Below are 22279 nucleotides of genomic sequence, written 5' to 3'. Positions count from 1 at the left end.
ATATGCATTTACTATTTGTTGATTTTCATAGAATAAAAGACACTATGATGACGAATATATACCAAGCTGCAGCAATACTTATCGGATTGTTCATTTATATCAGTGGTGGCGTCTTAGAAGAGCGGTTTGACTGGTCATGTTACAAAAACGTAACCCACAGAAATGAAACTGATATAGACCCTGACAGGGTAAGTTTGTTATAGAGACAATCCGAGATCTTGTTTTTGAAAATCAAGGTATCCAAGTAAACACTTCTGCGTAATGTATCTAGCCCGGGCCCAAGCCTGTTGTATCACAGTCAACATCCTTCAAGCGCATGTACATTTTGTTAGTATTTGTGTTCTTGTAAAAAAAAAAAAAACTTTGGATTTCTTGTCGGTTTTTTTTTTCAGCGAAACTTCAGAAAGATATCCATGTGTACGTAAACTTTACACCACTAAATATTTAGTCTTACAAGTACTGTGATTGCAAGCAGTATTCCATTGTAATATATGAGTACAATGATTTCATATGCCGATGTGACCCATTACATGAGGTCAAAACTGTTTGGTCCCAATGTATTGATACACTCCTAACTTTTTCATACCATTGCCTATTTTTTCTCTATTATGCATAGCTGAATCAAGTTGTATCGTTAACTGTAATGGAACCTCCACCACCCATAAATGAAGAAATACTAGGAGATTTTTCGTATTTGGCCTTCACTGCAGATGCTTGTAGGTATCTGTTTCCGCTGTAGAACTTATAAATTAGTTCTCTAAGTGCAAGTGCAGTCAAGACTCGTTTGTACTTGTGGTAGAGGCGTTTTAGTTCTCTATAAGTGCAAGTGCAGTCAAGACTCGTTTGTACTTGTGGTAGAGGCGTTTTAGTTCTCTATAAGTGCAAGTGCAGTCAAGACTCGTTTGTACTTGTGGTAGAGGCAATTTAGTTCTCTAAGTGCAAGTGCAGTCAAGACTCGTTTGTACTTGTGGTAGAGGCGTTTTAGTTCTCTATAAGTGCAAGTGCAGTCAAGACTCGTTTGTACTTGTGGTAGAGGCAATTTAGTTCTCTAAGTGCAAGTGCAGTCAAGACTCGTTTGTACTTGTGGTAGAGGCGTTTTAGTTCTCTAAGTGCAAGTGCAGTCAAGACTCGTTTGTACTTGTGTTAGAGGCGTTTAAGTTCTCTAAGTGCAAGTGCAGTCAAGACTCGTTTGTACTTGTGGTAGAGGCGTTTTAGGTTTTTTTTTAGCTTTGGGTTAAAGTTATAATTCATTTGTCATAACTACATTAATAAGATCTGTTTGAAAAACTGCAATCTTATCCAGTTGCACAATAATATGAGTTAGAGAGAGAGAGAGAGAGAGAGAGAGAGAGAGAGAGAGAGAGAGAGAGAGAGAGAGAGAGAGAGAGAGAGAGAGAGAGAGAGAGAGAGAGAGAGAGAGAGAGAGAGAGGGGGGACAGAGAGATCTTAGAAGTATGTATTATTTCCAATAAAATAAGAAAGTGGTTTTTTTTCATGAAGTCGAAAAATAGATTATGAACATATATTCATCTTCCCAGGTGCATTGGACATCTATTTGCATGGTTATTGGTCACCATATGTAGATGGTTTCATCAATCATGACCACATAAATATAACCTGCACCCATATTGATACAAGTGTACAACTTTTAATGCAAGTAACCATCGTGAGAGTTGGTGACCCAAATGATCGTTCAATAGGTAGGTATACAATTGGTAGTGTTAAGTTCAATATTATTGAAAGCAGACTCGGACTGATAATTATTTGTAAAGACACGATATACATGATAGCATGCACAGTTGTCTGGTAGACTATACAGTCATACAGTTGTTTAGAATAACAAAACAAGGAGATTGAATTACTGAGTGCGAGCTTATGGTTCATTCGTGTTGAGTCACATATTATAGTGTTACTAGTCATGCACATCTCTATATCTATTCACAAATTCTGCAATTATAAAATTGAGATTGAAGGGAAAGAACCCAGGAGAGAATAAGGTAACTGTAGATTTGAAGAACTAACGCTACTATACCACTTTCGCTATCCTAACTGACATTCTGATTTTTGCTCAGCCACCTTGTCTACAAATCATTTTACAATCGCTGGTATTTTCCTGGCATTCCTTCATAGAACCTGATTGGTCAAATACACATTTGTACATCCTTAAATCGCAATCAGGTCACATCGTGAATCCATAATTAGTTGTTTTCATGATAGGTTATATAGGAAATATTCTATTCTATTCTATGTTAATTTTTTTGCCAGGGCATGGCTTAAATAATACCAACAGATCAGCAGACTTTTTGTAGACAAATTAAATAATCATGAGCTAGGATAGCGGAAATAGTTTAGTAGCGTTAGTCCTTAAAGTAAACAGGCAGGCTAGGGAGAGAAGTACTGTGGTGTGTTCTTAACTTTCGTTGGAACGGTATGTTCTATCGTTGATTTGTCTGTCTGTCTGGCTGCATGTTTTTATTTATTTATTTATTTATTTATTTATTTATGTGTTGATGTATGAACGTGTCTGTCAATACGATACTACGAAAACTACTACATCGATCGGTTCTAATGAAAATTTACATAGGAATATATAATAACATAAGTTAACCATTTCATTTCACTATCGATATCTCAATCTCAGATGTCTGCCACTCAGCAAGACTGAGTATTCATTTTGACGTGAAATCAAAAATCTTAACATAGAACATGGTTAATGTATATTACTACCTTACATTTAGTTAATACAGATCACCCATTGCCAAGTTCGTGGTTAGAGAGAGGCCTTGTACTTCGCTTTCACTTTGAGAAGTTTTTACACGTGAATGGTTTACTGCTGATCTGTCAACCAACATACTTTGGTCGTCGATATCCAGGTGTAAATGTTGACTTCGTAATAAACCTTAAAGGTAATTGTAATCCATATGTGTTCAGATACTGATAGTTATGGTAAGGGACGACATAACAACTGTTTGGCCAAGAATGTAGATAAGTGGACATTATTCTGTTTAGATTGGCCAACCCAGACCTGGCATATGACCAGTTGCAGTATGATTATGAACAACAGCTTGATGTATGTCTTACACCTGAATTCAAAACTTGAAACTATCATTATAGCATACATGTACTTGATAAAGTGAACACAGGTCTAGCTATTTGAACTGTATACTGAACTGCCTTAATATAACTATGGTATGTGGACTCGCTACAGTAAAACATTCAAACTTCAACTTTCAAAAAAGTCACACAAAGATACTGACATTGATTACTCAAGAGCAATTAAGAATGGGTTAAACTTAAATTAGCATAAATAATTATGGCACTCCATCACCAGCAATCTGTCGATCAAAAGAAGGCAGCTGCAAAGCCGTCATGTCAGAATTTTGGCCAACATCGTTTTTAAGTAATCACATAAGATCCTATCCAAACGAATAATAAATAAGCACATAAATTTAAGAGAAAAAACCTGACTCTGTAACTCACTTTCCAATAACCTAGACTTCATCTCAGTTTACTAATACCTAACTAGGAAGTTTGTTTTCATCACAGACTTCTGTGCTTTCACTTGGCACGTTTCCTTACCATAGTATTAAACCTGCGAATCAATGTATATGTGTTTTTTTGTTCATATGATGTAGGGTGTCCATCAGGTAAATATGGAGGTGACTGTAGTCAAAACTGTTCTTGTATAAATGGTGCAACTTGTCATTATTTCAATGGTGAATGTTTCTGTGTGAAGGGTTGGAAAGGCGACGACTGTAGTATTAGTAAGTAATACTATGTATTTTATCTCTAATTCTCATTAGTTCATTATTTCCTGTCATCAACAGTTGGGTCATAGATACTAGTATTTCTTTATGTACATACCCCTAGAAACATTCCAAGCGTTAACAATGGAGTCATCATGTCTTGAACAATTGTTTATCTAGACACCCCTAGGAACATCCCCACCAATCAGACCAATCGGCTGTCGGTACTTTTGAGTTACATTTTGTTCACCATAAAAGACATATGTACTAAAATCGCACATGTATGGTGCACTCATTTTGATTTGAAGACTAATATAAAACTTAACAAATTGTAAAATACTGTGAATGCCACTATAGCACAACTGTAGCTGGCTGATGCTATGGGTGTGGTCTTGTTGCTATGTGTATTTGCATACATTTTTGGAATTTTTATTAATTTGTCTACCTTTTCCAGTTTTCATTGCTATATAAACAATCATTTAGCCATTGCTATGGGCATGGTCCTGTTGCTAGGCATATTTTCACATTCTTTTGAATATTTCTTCCCTTACCTACCCATTTCTGTTGTTAGCTTTATAATATGCATCTTTTCACTGTTGCTAAGGGTGTGGTCATGGTTGCTAGGACCAATTGTGCCAAAATGTTTTCAACAATAACTGCAGAATAACACCTCCAGAAACTTCCCAGTTTCAAGATATGTTTTTGACCAAAATTGAGATTTTTAGACCTAATTACATATCACTGATGGGATCATCATGTTGTAAATACAGCTTCATTTACACATCCCAAGATGCATCCCATTAAATTCATGCCTAATCTGCTCAGTAGTTTTGGAATTATAGATTTTTGACCAAAAAGACACATTTTAGACTTATGAACAATTCTTAATCTAAACACCACTAAGAAGGTTCCCATCAAATTTCAGCCCAATCTACTTAGTAGTTTTGGAATTATAGATTTTTTTACCAAAAATACACATTTTATACCTAATTTGCATATCACTGATGGGATCATCATGTCATGAACAATTCTTAATCTAAACACCCTTAAAATATTCCTACCAAATTGCAGACCAAACTGCCAGGTAGTTTTTTAGCACAACTGAACTGAGGTTCAGTAGTGCTATAGGGATCGCCCGGCGTCTGTCTGTCTGTCTGTCTGTCTGTGTGTGTGTGTAAACAACTTAATTCAAAAACCGCTGAACCGATTGCCATGATATTTGGTGGGTCCATTACCTTGGGTGTCTAGTTGTGAAATTGTTCAAATCAAAATGATCGCATCACAGGTGTGTGATTTGGGTAAAAAAATGTGATGTTTGGTCAAAAAACTTAAACTCAGAAACTACTGGGCAGATTGTGCGAAATTTGGTGGGAAGATTCTTAAGGGGGTGTAAGATTTGTTCATGACATGATGATTCCATCAGTGATATGCAAATTAGGGCTACAAATGTGTCTTTTTGGTTGAAAATCTATAATTCCAAAACTACTGAGCAGATTGGGCTGAAATTTAATGGGAATGCATCTAGGGATGTATGGACGAAGAAATTTTAAGCATACAATGATTCCATGAGTGATATGCAAATTAGGTGTAAAAATGTTCATTTATGGTCAAAAACTTATATCTCAAAAAGTACTTGGTCACCGAGTCTGAAACTTGGTGAGATGTTTCTGAAAGTGTTATTCTGCACATTTTCTTCAAAACATTTAGACAAAATTGGCCCTAGCGACCATGACCACGCCCTTAGCAACAATCAAATGGCAGTATATTTTGGTAAAATAACAACATCATCCGGTAGGCAAATGAGTAAACATTCAAAAAAATGTATGCAAATATCCCTTGCAACCATGACCACGCCCATAGCAACAGCCAAACGGTCATGTATTTCACAAAGATAACAGGGATTGATAGACAATTGAATATACATTCAAAAAATGTATGTAAATTTGCCTAGCAACAAGACCACGCCCATAGCAACAGCCAAATAATCACGTAGATTGCAAAGATGACAACATGAATAGAAAGACAAACGAATAAACATTCAAAAAATGTATGTAAATTTGCTAGCAACAAGACCACGCCCATAGCAACAGCCAAATTATCACATATATTGCGAAGATAACAATAGGGATTAATAGACAATTAAATACACATTCAAAAAATGTATGTAAATTTGCCTAGCAACAAGACCACGCCCATAGCAACAGCCAAATAATCACATATATTGCAAAGATAACAACAGGAATAGAAGACAAATGAATAAATATTCAAAAAATGTATGCAAGTGTGCCTAGCAACAAGACCACGCCCATAGCAACACCCTAATGATCACATATATTGCGAAGATAACAATGGCAATTAATAGACAATTGAATAAACATTCAAAAAATGTATGCAAATATATCTAACAACATGACCACGCCCATAGCAACAGCCAAATGATAGCATATATCGTAAAGATAGCAACATGATTGGATAGGCAACTGGATAGTCATTCACCAAATGAACACTTATTGTTAGCATGGACTACCATATGGATAAACATTTTTAAAAACTGTACAGTTGTGCTACAACGCCATTGGCGGTATTTTTCCTTTAAGTTTTTTACCAAAAGTCACATTTTTTTACCCAAATCACACACCAGTGGTAAGATCATTTTGACTTGAACAATTTCCCAACTAGACACCCAAGGTAATAAACCCACCAAATATCATGACAATCAGTCCTTCGTTTTTTGGCTTTTAAGTTGTTTACACACACACACACACACACTTCACTTCAATACATGCTTATATACAACTTCATTTCAGTTATGCTAAAATGATAATTTTGTCATCTCAAACAACATATATAGAACAGTGGTGTAAAGTTTGAAAATAAAGTGAAGAACAATAAGAGATATAATATGACCTTCAAATAAGGTACTTTTCCAGCCTGACGTGTTGTGAACTAGTCAATTTTTTGGTTATAGTTGACAAAGCAGTCGTTCTAGTATTGCTTCAAATTCATGTACAATCACACGGTGCTCTAGTTGCTAATGGCATTCACACACCTAAACCTGTATTGAAAACAGAAATATGATATGAGTTGCAAAAACATTTCCTGCCGTATTGAATGTTATCTTTTTGAACAGTTGATCCGATGGTGGAAATCACACAATCTCCAGAAAAGCTTTTCTACACTGGTAATGTTACATTGACATGTACAGCATATGGAATGACTGCAAAGGTCATGACCTGGACCAAAGGAGTTAACCAACTCAAACAGACAGACAGACACACAATACGTCTTTTGAAGTAAGTACAACACACCAAGTAGGGGATTTTCAGTCTTGGAATGCATTATTCATGACTCTAAATAGAAGCCATTTTCCCAGGGTATGATTTTTTACAACTAATAAGGTCACCATGTTTAAGTTATCACAATGGAACCAGGGTGCGTATGGAGTTTCATTTATGAGTCATCACATATTTTACTCCAAAAGACATAGCTTCTAACACAAAATACCAGATTGGACTGTAGATGCAGACAGGTAATCCTGTTGCTTATCAGTCAGAAAGTAAACAATCGATTAATTGCCATTAAAATCATCAAGTCCGTTTGTTATTATTGCAGCAGAAGTTATTTCCACTGCACTGTAAAAGAATTAGCCGTATTTATCACTTGTCAATGTTATCATAGATACAGGATGCTGTCCCATGTGTGTTGCTCCATTACTGTTAGTTTTGGTTTTAAATGTGTCTATCTTTATGTAAATCATATCCTAGCTGCCCATAAGGGAAAACACCATACCAACCATGTTTCTGCTGTATTGCCTATGAATCAAATTCAACCAATTGACACTAGTTTCTTCATCTTTGTGTCAGGCTGATTTGATGGATAAAAATACTTCAGAATGAAAGGATATACAAAAATTATTGTATATAATAAGACCCCTTTCTTGTCCTCCTTCAGCCTATTGCCTTTTAGGACTATCATGAATTTTTTTTAATTTAGCCTTGCTCTCCAGTTACGACTTTCACGAACTGTTTTGTATCAGTTGTACTTAACATAGTACTCCTTGGAACATTTGCTGTTACTCTAGGCAAGAAAACCCAAACCCAAATTCAGGTCAAAATTTAGTGACACTCTATAGTCTTTTTAAAAAAAGAGGTCAAAATGAGTCACTCTATATGGTCACCAAACACTATATTAACTCTTTGAAAAAATAAAATACCATCAATTTCCGTGAAAACAAGTCAGTGAGCCCTCAAATTTACTTTATAATTTCCAAACTACCAGGAACAAGCTATCATTGGCAATGTTTTGGTCCCAGAGGTAGACCACCTTAACATTAGAATTGTAGTTCTAATTAAAAGCTTACATACAGTCAACAGTTAATTCTGTTTTATAAATGACCAGACAAGTGTTGTTTGTAGATTTGTGCAGTAATAATGTTGCTGTAAAATTTATCCTTCTCTCACAGTGACGTCCTTGAACTAGAAATCACACAAGTTGATCTAGGTGATACTGGGGAGTACAAGTGCACTATTGAAGACACAGCAGACAAGACATACACCAAGATATATCATCTAAATTCAACAGGTAAGGGATCTCTTAGAATTAATAATATGTGACCACATATGTTAACAATGAAAATATTAATTAAAACTTCTTGATACGAATTTCGAAAATCAATTGTGATACATGGCAATATTTTGAAGGATGGATGTTCTAGGAGATATGTAGAGTGACTAGAATTGACATTGTTGAATTGCTGTGGAGTGCAAACAACAACAAATCTTTCAAAGTACGGCTTATGCAGTAATGTAGTACGTGGAATGGAGGTAACATTTGTTCAGTAGTACTTTTGTTTATTGTGTAAAGTTGAATACTGGGATATCACAAAGTGGTACATTGTAGACAACAACCTGACTTCATAATGTAATAAGAAAATAACTTTCATAAATTTTCAGATCCACAACATTTTGTTACACAGCCAGATGATGTAGTTACACAGACAGGAAGTGACATCATACTTCAATGCAAAGTTGTCAATAGAGTAGGAAAACTTGCTTGGTATGTTGATACCAACATGCTATTGGCTGATGCAGATGTCATAGCTGAGTGGGCCAAAGGTCGCTTCACTGTTGATTGGGATGATGAGAGTGGCAACTTTGATTTGATAATTCAAAATGTACAAGCTGAAGATGATAGAGAATATTATTGTGTGGCTGGTCCTGGATTTGATCAAAAAGCAATCGTGTCTAGATACGCACAAATTACTGTACTGGGTAAGTAGTAGACTTGCATGCTACAATTTTAACCTCCATAGACCATGCCATTTCATTCTCAATGCACACTACTTAAATGTACAAACACAAAGGATTAGTAGACTTTCATTGAGAAACTGTGTTTAGAGTACACATTTTCACAAATTTTTGTGTGAAACTGAAGTCCACAATTTCACTATCGCTTGAGCCCCCTAGACATGAATTGAATTAAATTGAATTTATTTCCACCAGAAACATAAGATAATAACAATACAAGAAGAAAATATCATTAATAAGAAAAATGGTCTGTGAAGTCCATGGCTCCAGTGATATATTGCCAAGAAAAGCTTGGGGACAAGTTTAGATGTTTTATTTAGTAATAGGCATTTTAATAATGCACCTGATGAACCTGACAGTGAGAAATGTAGAGAAAACACTGAGGAATGCATGATAAATATTCAGGGTTAGAACTAGTACTATATGATGATAAATATTCAGGGTTAGAACACTAGTACTATATGACCAAGATAAGGCACAAAATGAATATGAATACTGAAGCTGAGAAGTTTGATAACGTGTATGCACTTCGACATGAAATACAATTTTAAGTTTTATGTTTGTTGTTTCTATAGAGAAAGCAAAGTCCCCAGTAATAGAAGAGGCTTATTACTTTACAAGTTTGGCATTTCTTGCTGATGTACCTGTCACCGCTACCTGCCGGGCAGACAATGGTAATCCACCAGCTTCAATACGATGGTATAAAAATGGTGAATTAGTGACTGAAAATGTGACAACACATTTGGAAGTTGGTACTAGGAATAGCATGAATACTGTCAGTGTGATCACTTTGCATCCAAAACACAGTGATATTGGTTCAAATGTGACTTGTAAAGCTGGTAGCGAGATTTTGGGATATGAAGAACAGACGTCGGTCACACTGGTGGATGTGAAATGTGAGTTATATCATAATTGTTCCTTTAATGCTTTCATCCCTTATCAAATTTAATGGTTTTTGTCATAAAATAACTTTGAAACATCTGTCATTATATGTTGTGTTCAACAAGACACCACCAGGCCCTGTTTTTTGCTGCAGCTATATTTGCTGATTAATTTAAGTCCTCTATACATGTAGCTCTTAAAACCAAAGACAAATAGGTTGTGGTAAATGTGATGTCATTGCCAGAGGTTTTCCCATAAACCCTTGCAGGAGATGTCCAAAATTGCTGAACACATGTCAAGTGCAATACAAGTTACCAAGGTGACATTTTATCACCTAAAATCATATGTAAGTTGGAAGCAGTAATCAATACAAGTGTACTAAAAACAGAAATATGCTGGACGGAACTTTTTCTTTAGGAGACATATTAACAATATTCTGTTACGATATTCCTTTTATATACTTCTAGATAAACCAAGAGTTGACATTACATATTCACCACTAGCACCAAAGAAAGGTGATGATGTCACCTTTACATGTCAAGTAGAAGCCAATCCCAACAACATTACATCATTCAATTGGACAATTGATGGAATACACATTAAGGGACACCATGGTGACGCTTATACTCTAAATAACATCCAATGGAAACAGTCACAACTGTCTGTCACCTGTTCTGCTGAAAATGAAGTTGGTATCGGCTCAAATACAATTGGAGTTGAAATTGTAGTGGGTATGAAAACATCTCTGAATACTAGTGACATGTCACTAAACCATTTTAATTAAGATTATGATTTTCTGGCTCAAGTTACATGTTTACCAACTTGTAACATTACTTTCTTGATTGTTTCTGTTTAATTTCATTCTATTTAACTCTACATTTCATTCTATATAAATCTACATTACATTCTATTTAACTCTACATTTCATTCTATTTAACTCTACATTACATTCTATTTACCTCTATAGTGCATTCTATTTAACTCTACATTACATTCTATTTACCTCTATAGTGCATTCTATTTAACTCTACAGTGTATTCTATTTTTGATTCAATTTCACTGTACATACAAGTTTTTTACCAATTTGCCCATAGCAACAGTCAATTGATGGTGTATATGTAAAGATAATAACAGGGATTAATAGGCAAGCAAGTAAACATTCAAAAAATGTAAGCAGATATGTCTAGAAACAAGACCACGCCCATAGCAACAGCCAAATACAGTTGTGCTACAATGCCATTGGCGTTATTTTTTTAATTTACAGACAGCTTCAACAAGTATGTCGTGATTGGGGTGCTGGTTGCTTCTGTCAGCTTGGCATTGATTCTGGCTGCACCTGTTGTAACATATCGCTATAAGTACAGAATACAACGCAGGTTGATGTGGTACTTTGGGGTATATGAAGAAAATGGTGAGTATCTATGATACTGTGTGACGATATAATTTGCCAACACATAGTAACATGTTCTGATTTGTGCTATTTGAAATACTAACTGTTAGTGGGGTTTGTGAGCACTGAACTATGCATATTTCATCATTGAATGAATACATCCTGCCGTAGCATTAAGTGATAACCCACAGAAAGTCAGAATACATCGGTCAGATATCCTTGAATGAATACATCCTGTCGTAGCATTAAGTGATAACCCACAGAAAGTGAGAATACATCGGTCAGATATCATTGAATGAATACATCCTGCCGTAGCATTAAGTGATAACCCACAGAAAGTCAGAATACATCGGTCAGATATCATTGAATGAATACATCCTGCCGTAGCATTAAGTGATAACCCACAGAAAGTCAGAATACATCGGTCAGATATCATTGAATGAATACATCCTGCCATAACATTAAGTGATAACCCACAGAAAGTGAGAATACATCGGTCAGATATCATTGAATGAATACATCCTGCCGTAGCATTAAGTGATAACCCACAGAAAGTGAGAATACATCGGTCAGATATCATTGAATGAATACATCCTGCCATAACATTAAGTGATAACCCACAGGAAGTGAGAATACATCGGTCAGATATCATTGAATGAATACATCCTGCCATAGCATTAAGTGATAACCCACAGAAAGTCAGAATACATCGGTCAGATATCATTGAATGAATACATCCTGTCGTAGCATTAAGTGATAACCCACAGAAAGTGAGAATACATCGGTCAGATATCATTGAATGAATACATCCTGTCGTAGCATTAAGTGATAACCTGAGAATACATCGGTCAGATATCATTGAATGAATACATCCTGCCGTAGCATTAAGTGATTACCCACAGAAAGTCAGAATACATCGGTCAGATATCATTGAATGAATACATCCTGCCGTAGCATTAAGTGATAACCCACAGAAAGTCAGAATACATCGGTCAGATATCATTGAATGAATACATCCTGTCGTAGCATTAAGTGATAACCCACAGAAAGTCAGAATACATCGGTCAGATATCATTGAATGAATACATCCTGCCGTAGCATTAAGTGATAACCCACAGAAAGTCAAAATACATCGGTCAGATATCATTGAATGAATACATCCTGCCGTAGCATTAAGTGATTACACACAGAAAGTGAGAATACATCGGTCAGATATCATTGAATGAATACATCCTGTCGTAGCATTAAGTGATTACACACAGAAAGTCAGAATACATCGGTCAGATATCATTGAATGAATACATCCTGTCGTAGCATTAAGTGATAACCCACAGAAAGTGAGAATACATCGGTCAGATATCATTGAATGAATACATCCTGCCGTAGCATTAAGTGATAACCCACAGAAAGTGAGAATACATCGGTCAGATATCATTGAATGAATACATCCTGCCGTAGCATTAAGTGATAACCCATAGAAAGTCAGAATACATCGGTCAGATATCATTGAATGAATACATCCTGCCGTAGCATTAAGTGATAACCTGAGAATACATCGGTCAGATATCATTGAATGAATACATCCTGCCATAACATTAAGTGATAACCCATAGAAAGTCAGAATACATCGGTCAGATATCATTGAATGAATACATCCTGTCGTAGCATTAAGTGATAACCCACAGAAAGTCAGAATACATCGGTCAGATATCATTGAATGAATACATCCTGCCGTAGCATTAAGTGATAACCCACAGAAAGTCAGAATACATCGGTCAGATATCATTGAATGAATACATCCTGCCGTAGCATTAAGTGATAACCCACAGAAAGTCAGAATACATCGGTCAGATATCATTGAATGAATACATCCTGCCATAACATTAAGTGATAACCCACAGAAAGTGAGAATACATCGGTCAGATATCATTGAATGAATACATCCTGCCATAACATTAAGTGATAACCCACAGAAAGTGAGAATACATCGGTCAGATATCATTGAATGAATACATCCTGCCATAACATTAAGTGATAACCCACAGGAAGTGAGAATACATCGGTCAGATATCATTGAATGAATACATCCTGCCATAACATTAAGTGATAACCCACAGAAAGTCAGAATACATCGGTCAGATATCATTGAATGAATACATCCTGCCATAGCATTAAGTGATAACCCACAGAAAGTCAGAATACATCGGTCAGATATCATTGAATGAATACATCCTGTCGTAGCATTAAGTGATAACCCACAGAAAGTGAGAATACATCGGTCAGATATCATTGAATGAATACATCCTGTCGTAGCATTAAGTGATAACCTGAGAATACATCGGTCAGATATCATTGAATGAATACATCCTGCCGTAGCATTAAGTGATAACCCACAGAAAGTCAGAATACATCGGTCAGATATCATTGAATGAATACATCCTGTCGTAGCATTAAGTGATAACCCACAGAAAGTCAGAATACATCGGTCAGATATCATTGAATGAATACATCCTGCCGTAGCATTAAGTGATAACCCACAGAAAGTCAAAATACATCGGTCAGATATCATTGAATGAATACATCCTGCCGTAGCATTAAGTGATTACACACAGAAAGTGAGAATACATCGGTCAGATATCATTGAATGAATACATCCTGTCGTAGCATTAAGTGATAACCTGAGAATACATCGGTCAGATATCATTGAATGAATACATCCTGTCGTAGCATTAAGTGATAACCCACAGAAAGTCAAAATACATCGGTCAGATATCATTGAATGAATACATCCTGCCGTAGCATTAAGTGATAACCCACAGAAAGTGAGAATACATCGGTCAGATATCATTGAATGAATACATCCTGTCGTAGCATTAAGTGATAACACACAGAAAGTCAGAATACATCGGTCAGATATCATTGAATGAATACATCCTGTCGTAGCATTAAGTGATAACCCACAGAAAGTGAGAATACATCGGTCAGATATCATTGAATGAATACATCCTGCCGTAGCATTAAGTGATAACCCACAGAAAGTGAGAATACATCGGTCAGATATCATTGAATGAATACATCCTGCCGTAGCATTAAGTGATAACCCATAGAAAGTCAGAATACATCGGTCAGATATCATTGAATGAATACATCCTGCCGTAGCATTAAGTGATAACCTGAGAATACATCGGTCAGATATCATTGAATGAATACATCCTGCCATAACATTAAGTGATAACCCATAGAAAGTCAGAATACATCGGTCAGATATCATTGAATGAATACATCCTGTCGTAGCATTAAGTGATAACCCACAGAAAGTCAGAATACATCGGTCAGATATCATTGAATGAATACATCCTGCCGTAGCATTAAGTGATAACCCACAGAAAGTCAGAATACATCGGTCAGATATCATTGAATGAATACATCCTGCCATAACATTAAGTGATAACCCACAGAAAGTCAGAATACATCGGTCAGATATCATTGAATGAATACATCCTGCCATAACATTAAGTGATAACCCACAGAAAGTCAGAATACATCGGTCAGATATCATTGAATGAATACATCCTGCCGTAGCATTAAGTGATAACCCATAGAAGGTCAGAATACATCGGTCAGATATCATTGAATGAATACATCCTGCCGTAGCATTAAGTGATAACCCACAGAAAGTGAGAATACATCGGTCAGATATCATTGAATGAATACATCCTGCCGTAGCATTAAGTGATAACCCACAGAAAGTCAGAATACATCGGTCAGATATCATTGAATGAATACATCCTGCCATAGCATTAAGTGATAACCCACAGAAAGTCAGAATACATCGGTCAGATATCATTGAATGAATACATCCTGTCGTAGCATTAAGTGATAACCCACAGAAAGTCAGAATACATCGGTCAGATATCCTTGAATGAATACATCCTGCCATAGCATTAAGTGATAACCCACAGAAAGTCAGAATACATCGGTCAGATATCATTGAATGAATACATCCTGCCGTAGCATTAAGTGATTACACACAGAAAGTCAGAATACATCGGTCAGATATCATTGAATGAATACATCCTGCCATAGCATTAAGTGATAACCCACAGAAAGTCAGAATACATCGGTCAGATATCCTTGAATGAATACATCCTGCCATAACATTAAGTGATAACCCACAGAAAGTCAGAATACATCGGTCAGATATCATTGAATGAATACATCCTGTCGTAGCATTAAGTGATTACACACAGAAAGTCAGAATACATCGGTCAGATATCATTGAATGAATACATCCTGCCATAACATTAAGTGATAACCCACAGAAAGTCAGAATACATCGGTCAGATATCCTTGAATGAATACATCCTGCCATAACATTAAGTGATAACCCACAGAAAGTCAGAATACATCGGTCAGATATCATTGAATGAATACATCCTGTCGTAGCATTAAGTGATTACACACAGAAAGTCAGAATACATCGGTCAGATATCATTGAATGAATACATCCTGCCATAACATTAAGTGATAACCCACAGAAAGTCAGAATACATCGGTCAGATATCATTGAATGAATACATCCTGCCATAACATTAAGTGATTACCCACAGAAAGTCGGAATACATCGGTCAGATATCATTGAATGAATACATCCTGCCGTAGCATTAAGTGATAACCCACAGAAAGTCAGAATACATCGGTCAGATATCATTGAATGAATACATCCTGCCGTAGCATTAAGTGATAACCCACAGAAAGTCAGAATACATCGGTCAGATATCATTGAATGAATACATCCTGTCGTAGCATTAAGTGATAACCCACAGAAAGTGAGAATACATCGGTCAGATATCATTGAATGAATACATCCTGTCGTAGCATTAAGTGATAACCTGAGAATACATCGGTCAGATATCATTGAATGAATACATCCTGCCGTAGCATTAAGTGATAACCCACAGAAAGTCAGAATACATCGGTCAGATATCATTGAATGAATACATCCTGTCGTAGCATTAAGTGATAACCCACAGAAAGTCAGAATACATCGGTCAGATATCATTGAATGAATACATCCTGCCGTAGCATTAAGTGATAACCCACAGAAAGTGAGAATACATCGGTCAGATATCATTGAATGAATACATCCTGCCGTAGCATTAAGTGATAACCCATAGAAAGTCAGAATACATCGGTCAGATATCATTGAATGAATACATCCTGCCGTAGCATTAAGTGATAACCTGAGAATACATCGGTCAGATATCATTGAATGAATACATCCTGCCATAACATTAAGTGATAACCCATAGAAAGTCAGAATACATCGGTCAGATATCATTGAATGAATACATCCTGTCGTAGCATTAAGTGATAACCCACAGAAAGTCAGAATACATCGGTCAGATATCATTGAATGAATACATCCTGCCGTAGCATTAAGTGATAACTCACAGAAAGTCAGAATACATCGGTCAGATATCATTGAATGAATACATCCTGCCATAACATTAAGTGATAACCCACAGAAAGTGAGAATACATCGGTCAGATATCATTGAATGAATACATCCTGCCATAACATTAAGTGATAACCCACAGAAAGTGAGAATACATCGGTCAGATATCATTGAATGAATACATCCTGCCATAACATTAAGTGATAACCCACAGGAAGTGAGAATACATCGGTCAGATATCATTGAATGAATACATCCTGCCATAACATTAAGTGATAACCCACAGAAAGTCAGAATACATCGGTCAGATATCATTGAATGAATACATCCTGCCATAGCATTAAGTGATAACCCACAGAAAGTCAGAATACATCGGTCAGATATCATTGAATGAATACATCCTGTCGTAGCATTAAGTGATAACCCACAGAAAGTGAGAATACATCGGTCAGATATCATTGAATGAATACATCCTGTCGTAGCATTAAGTGATAACCTGAGAATACATCGGTCAGATATCATTGAATGAATACATCCTGCCGTAGCATTAAGTGATAACCCACAGAAAGTCAGAATACATCGGTCAGATATCATTGAATGAATACATCCTGTCGTAGCATTAAGTGATAACCCACAGAAAGTCAGAATACATCGGTCAGATATCATTGAATGAATACATCCTGCCGTAGCATTAAGTGATAACCCAAAGAAAGTCAAAATACATCGGTCAGATATCATTGAATGAATACATCCTGCCGTAGCATTAAGTGATTACACACAGAAAGTGAGAATACATCGGTCAGATATCATTGAATGAATACATCCTGTCGTAGCATTAAGTGATAACCTGAGAATACATCGGTCAGATATCATTGAATGAATACATCCTGTCGTAGCATTAAGTGATAACCCACAGAAAGTCAAAATACATCGGTCAGATATCATTGAATGAATACATCCTGCCGTAGCATTAAGTGATAACCCACAGAAAGTGAGAATACATCGGTCAGATATCATTGAATGAATACATCCTGTCGTAGCATTAAGTGATAACAAACAGAAAGTCAGAATACATCGGTCAGATATCATTGAATGAATACATCCTGTCGTAGCATTAAGTGATAACCCACAGAAAGTGAGAATACATCGGTCAGATATCATTGAATGAATACATCCTGCCGTAGCATTAAGTGATAACCCACAGAAAGTGAGAATACATCGGTCAGATATCATTGAATGAATACATCCTGCCGTAGCATTAAGTGATAACCCATAGAAAGTCAGAATACATCGGTCAGATATCATTGAATGAATACATCCTGCCGTAGCATTAAGTGATAACCTGAGAATACATCGGTCAGATATCATTGAATGAATACATCCTGCCATAACATTAAGTGATAACCCATAGAAAGTCAGAATACATCGGTCAGATATCATTGAATGAATACATCCTGTCGTAGCATTAAGTGATAACCCACAGAAAGTCAGAATACATCGGTCAGATATCATTGAATGAATACATCCTGCCGTAGCATTAAGTGATAACCCACAGAAAGTCAGAATACATCGGTCAGATATCATTGAATGAATACATCCTGCCATAACATTAAGTGATAACCCACAGAAAGTCAGAATACATCGGTCAGATATCATTGAATGAATACATCCTGCCATAACATTAAGTGATAACCCACAGAAAGTCAGAATACATCGGTCAGATATCATTGAATGAATACATCCTGCCGTAGCATTAAGTGCTAACCCATAGAAGGTCAGAATACATCGGTCAGATATCATTGAATGAATACATCCTGCCGTAGCATTAAGTGATAACCCACAGAAAGTGAGAATACATCGGTCAGATATCATTGAATGAATACATCCTGCCGTAGCATTAAGTGATAACCCACAGAAAGTCAGAATACATCGGTCAGATATCATTGAATGAATACATCCTGCCATAGCATTAAGTGATAACCCACAGAAAGTCAGAATACATCGGTCAGATATCATTGAATGAATACATCCTGTCGTAGCATTAAGTGATAACCCACAGAAAGTCAGAATACATCGGTCAGATATCCTTGAATGAATACATCCTGCCATAGCATTAAGTGATAACCCACAGAAAGTCAGAATACATCGGTCAGATATCATTGAATGAATACATCCTGCCGTAGCATTAAGTGATTACACACAGAAAGTCAGAATACATCGGTCAGATATCATTGAATGAATACATCCTGCCATAGCATTAAGTGATAACCCACAGAAAGTCAGAATACATCGGTCAGATATCCTTGAATGAATACATCCTGCCATAACATTAAGTGATAACCCACAGAAAGTCAGAATACATCGGTCAGATATCATTGAATGAATACATCCTGTCGTAGCATTAAGTGATTACACACAGAAAGTCAGAATACATCGGTCAGATATCATTGAATGAATACATCCTGCCATAACATTAAGTGATAACCCACAGAAAGTCAGAATACATCGGTCAGATATCCTTGAATGAATACATCCTGCCATAACATTAAGTGATAACCCACAGAAAGTCAGAATACATCGGTCAGATATCATTGAATGAATACATCCTGTCGTAGCATTAAGTGATTACACACAGAAAGTCAGAATACATCGGTCAGATATCATTGAATGAATACATCCTGCCATAACATTAAGTGATAACCCACAGAAAGTCAGAATACATCGGTCAGATATCATTGAATGAATACATCCTGCCATAACATTAAGTGATTACCCACAGAAAGTCGGAATACATCGGTCAGATATCATTGAATGAATACATCCTGCCGTAGCATTAAGTGATAACCCACAGAAAGTCAGAATACATCGGTCAGATATCATTGAATGAATACATCCTGCCGTAGCATTAAGTGATAACCCACAGAAAGTCAGAATACATCGGTCAGATATCATTGAATGAATACATCCTGTCGTAGCATTAAGTGATAACCCACAGAAAGTGAGAATACATCGGTCAGATATCATTGAATGAATACATCCTGTCGTAGCATTAAGTGATAACCTGAGAATACATCGGTCAGATATCATTGAATGAATACATCCTGCCGTAGCATTAAGTGATAACCCACAGAAAGTCAGAATACATCGGTCAGATATCATTGAATGAATACATCCTGTCGTAGCATTAAGTGATAACCCACAGAAAGTCAGAATACATCGGTCAGATATCATTGAATGAATACATCCTGCCGTAGCATTAAGTGATAACCCACAGAAAGTGAGAATACATCGGTCAGATATCATTGAATGAATACATCCTGCCGTAGCATTAAGTGATAACCCATAGAAAGTCAGAATACATCGGTCAGATATCATTGAATGAATACATCCTGCCGTAGCATTAAGTGATAACCTGAGAATACATCGGTCAGATATCATTGAATGAATACATCCTGCCATAACATTAAGTGATAACCCATAGAAAGTCAGAATACATCGGTCAGATATCATTGAATGAATACATCCTGTCGTAGCATTAAGTGATAACCCACAGAAAGTCAGAATACATCGGTCAGATATCATTGAATGAATACATCCTGCCGTAGCATTAAGTGATAACCCACAGAAAGTCAGAATACATCGGTCAGATATCATTGAATGAATACATCCTGCCATAACATTAAGTGATAACCCACAGAAAGTGAGAATACATCGGTCAGATATCATTGAATGAATACATCCTGCCATAACATTAAGTGATAACCCACAGAAAGTGAGAATACATCGGTCAGATATCATTGAATGAATACATCCTGCCATAACATTAAGTGATAACCCACAGGAAGTGAGAATACATCGGTCAGATATCATTGAATGAATACATCCTGCCATAACATTAAGTGATAACCCACAGAAAGTCAGAATACATCGGTCAGATATCATTGAATGAATACATCCTGCCATAGCATTAAGTGATAACCCACAGAAAGTCAGAATACATCGGTCAGATATCATTGAATGAATACATCCTGTCGTAGCATTAAGTGATAACCCACAGAAAGTGAGAATACATCAGTCAGATATCATTGAATGAATACATCCTGTCGTAGCATTAAGTGATAACCTGAGAATACATCGGTCAGATATCATTGAATGAATACATCCTGCCGTAGCATTAAGTGATAACCCACAGAAAGTCAGAATACATCGGTCAGATATCATTGAATGAATACATCCTGTCGTAGCATTAAGTGATAACCCACAGAAAATCAGAATACATCGGTCAGATATCATTGAATGAATACATCCTGCCGTAGCATTAAGTGATAACGCACAGAAAGTCAAAATACATCGGTCAGATATCATTGAATGAATACATCCTGCCGTAGCATTAAGTGATTACACACAGAAAGTGAGAATACATCGGTCAGATATCATTGAATGAATACATCCTGTCGTAGCATTAAGTGATAACCTGAGAATACATCGGTCAGATATCATTGAATGAATACATCCTGTCGTAGCATTAAGTGATAACCCACAGAAAGTCAAAATACATCGGTCAGATATCATTGAATGAATACATCCTGCCGTAGCATTAAGTGATAACCCACAGAAAGTGAGAATACATCGGTCAGATATCATTGAATGAATACATCCTGTCGTAGCATTAAGTGATAACACACAGAAAGTCAGAATACATCGGTCAGATATCATTGAATGAATACATCCTGTCGTAGCATTAAGTGATAACCCACAGAAAGTGAGAATACATCGGTCAGATATCATTGAATGAATACATCCTGCCGTAGCATTAAGTGATAACCCACAGAAAGTGAGAATACATCGGTCAGATATCATTGAATGAATACATCCTGCCGTAGCATTAAGTGATAACCCATAGAAAGTCAGAATACATCGGTCAGATATCATTGAATGAATACATCCTGCCGTAGCATTAAGTGATAACCTGAGAATACATCGGTCAGATATCATTGAATGAATACATCCTGCCATAACATTAAGTGATAACCCATAGAAAGTCAGAATACATCGGTCAGATATCATTGAATGAATACATCCTGTCGTAGCATTAAGTGATAACCCACAGAAAGTCAGAATACATCGGTCAGATATCATTGAATGAATACATCCTGCCGTAGCATTAAGTGATAACCCACAGAAAGTCAGAATACATCGGTCAGATATCATTGAATGAATACATCCTGCCATAACATTAAGTGATAACCCACAGAAAGTCAGAATACATCGGTCAGATATCATTGAATGAATACATCCTGCCATAACATTAAGTGATAACCCACAGAAAGTCAGAATACATCGGTCAGATATCATTGAATGAATACATCCTGCCGTAGCATTAAGTGATAACCCATAGAAGGTCAGAATACATCGGTCAGATATCATTGAATGAATACATCCTGCCGTAGCATTAAGTGATAACCCACAGAAAGTGAGAATACATCGGTCAGATATC

At 36.4% G+C, this 22279-nt stretch overlaps 1 protein-coding gene across 1 annotated transcript in view; it reads left to right on the top strand.

Annotated features, from left to right (window-relative positions):
- The window catches only part of LOC144436685 (uncharacterized), a 69128-nt gene continuing 46849 nt past the window's right edge, over positions 1-22279 (top strand). Inside the window, exons 1-11 of the mRNA XM_078125532.1 lie at positions 1-188; positions 617-716; positions 1539-1700; positions 2739-2906; positions 3636-3764; positions 6877-7039; positions 8209-8327; positions 8699-9016; positions 9628-9948; positions 10402-10665; positions 11199-11345. Of these exons, the coding sequence (XP_077981658.1) occupies positions 3-188; positions 617-716; positions 1539-1700; positions 2739-2906; positions 3636-3764; positions 6877-7039; positions 8209-8327; positions 8699-9016; positions 9628-9948; positions 10402-10665; positions 11199-11345 (2077 nt within the window). The 5' untranslated portion in view covers positions 1-2. The remainder of the gene's footprint in view (positions 189-616; positions 717-1538; positions 1701-2738; positions 2907-3635; positions 3765-6876; positions 7040-8208; positions 8328-8698; positions 9017-9627; positions 9949-10401; positions 10666-11198; positions 11346-22279) is intronic.

This window comes from Glandiceps talaboti, chromosome 6, assembly GCF_964340395.1.
Source record: "Glandiceps talaboti chromosome 6, keGlaTala1.1, whole genome shotgun sequence".
NCBI classification, from domain to species: Eukaryota; Metazoa; Hemichordata; class Enteropneusta; family Spengelidae; genus Glandiceps; species Glandiceps talaboti.
The sequence above is the reverse complement of the archived record's forward strand: the minus strand, read 5'-3'. Positions and strand labels throughout refer to the sequence as shown.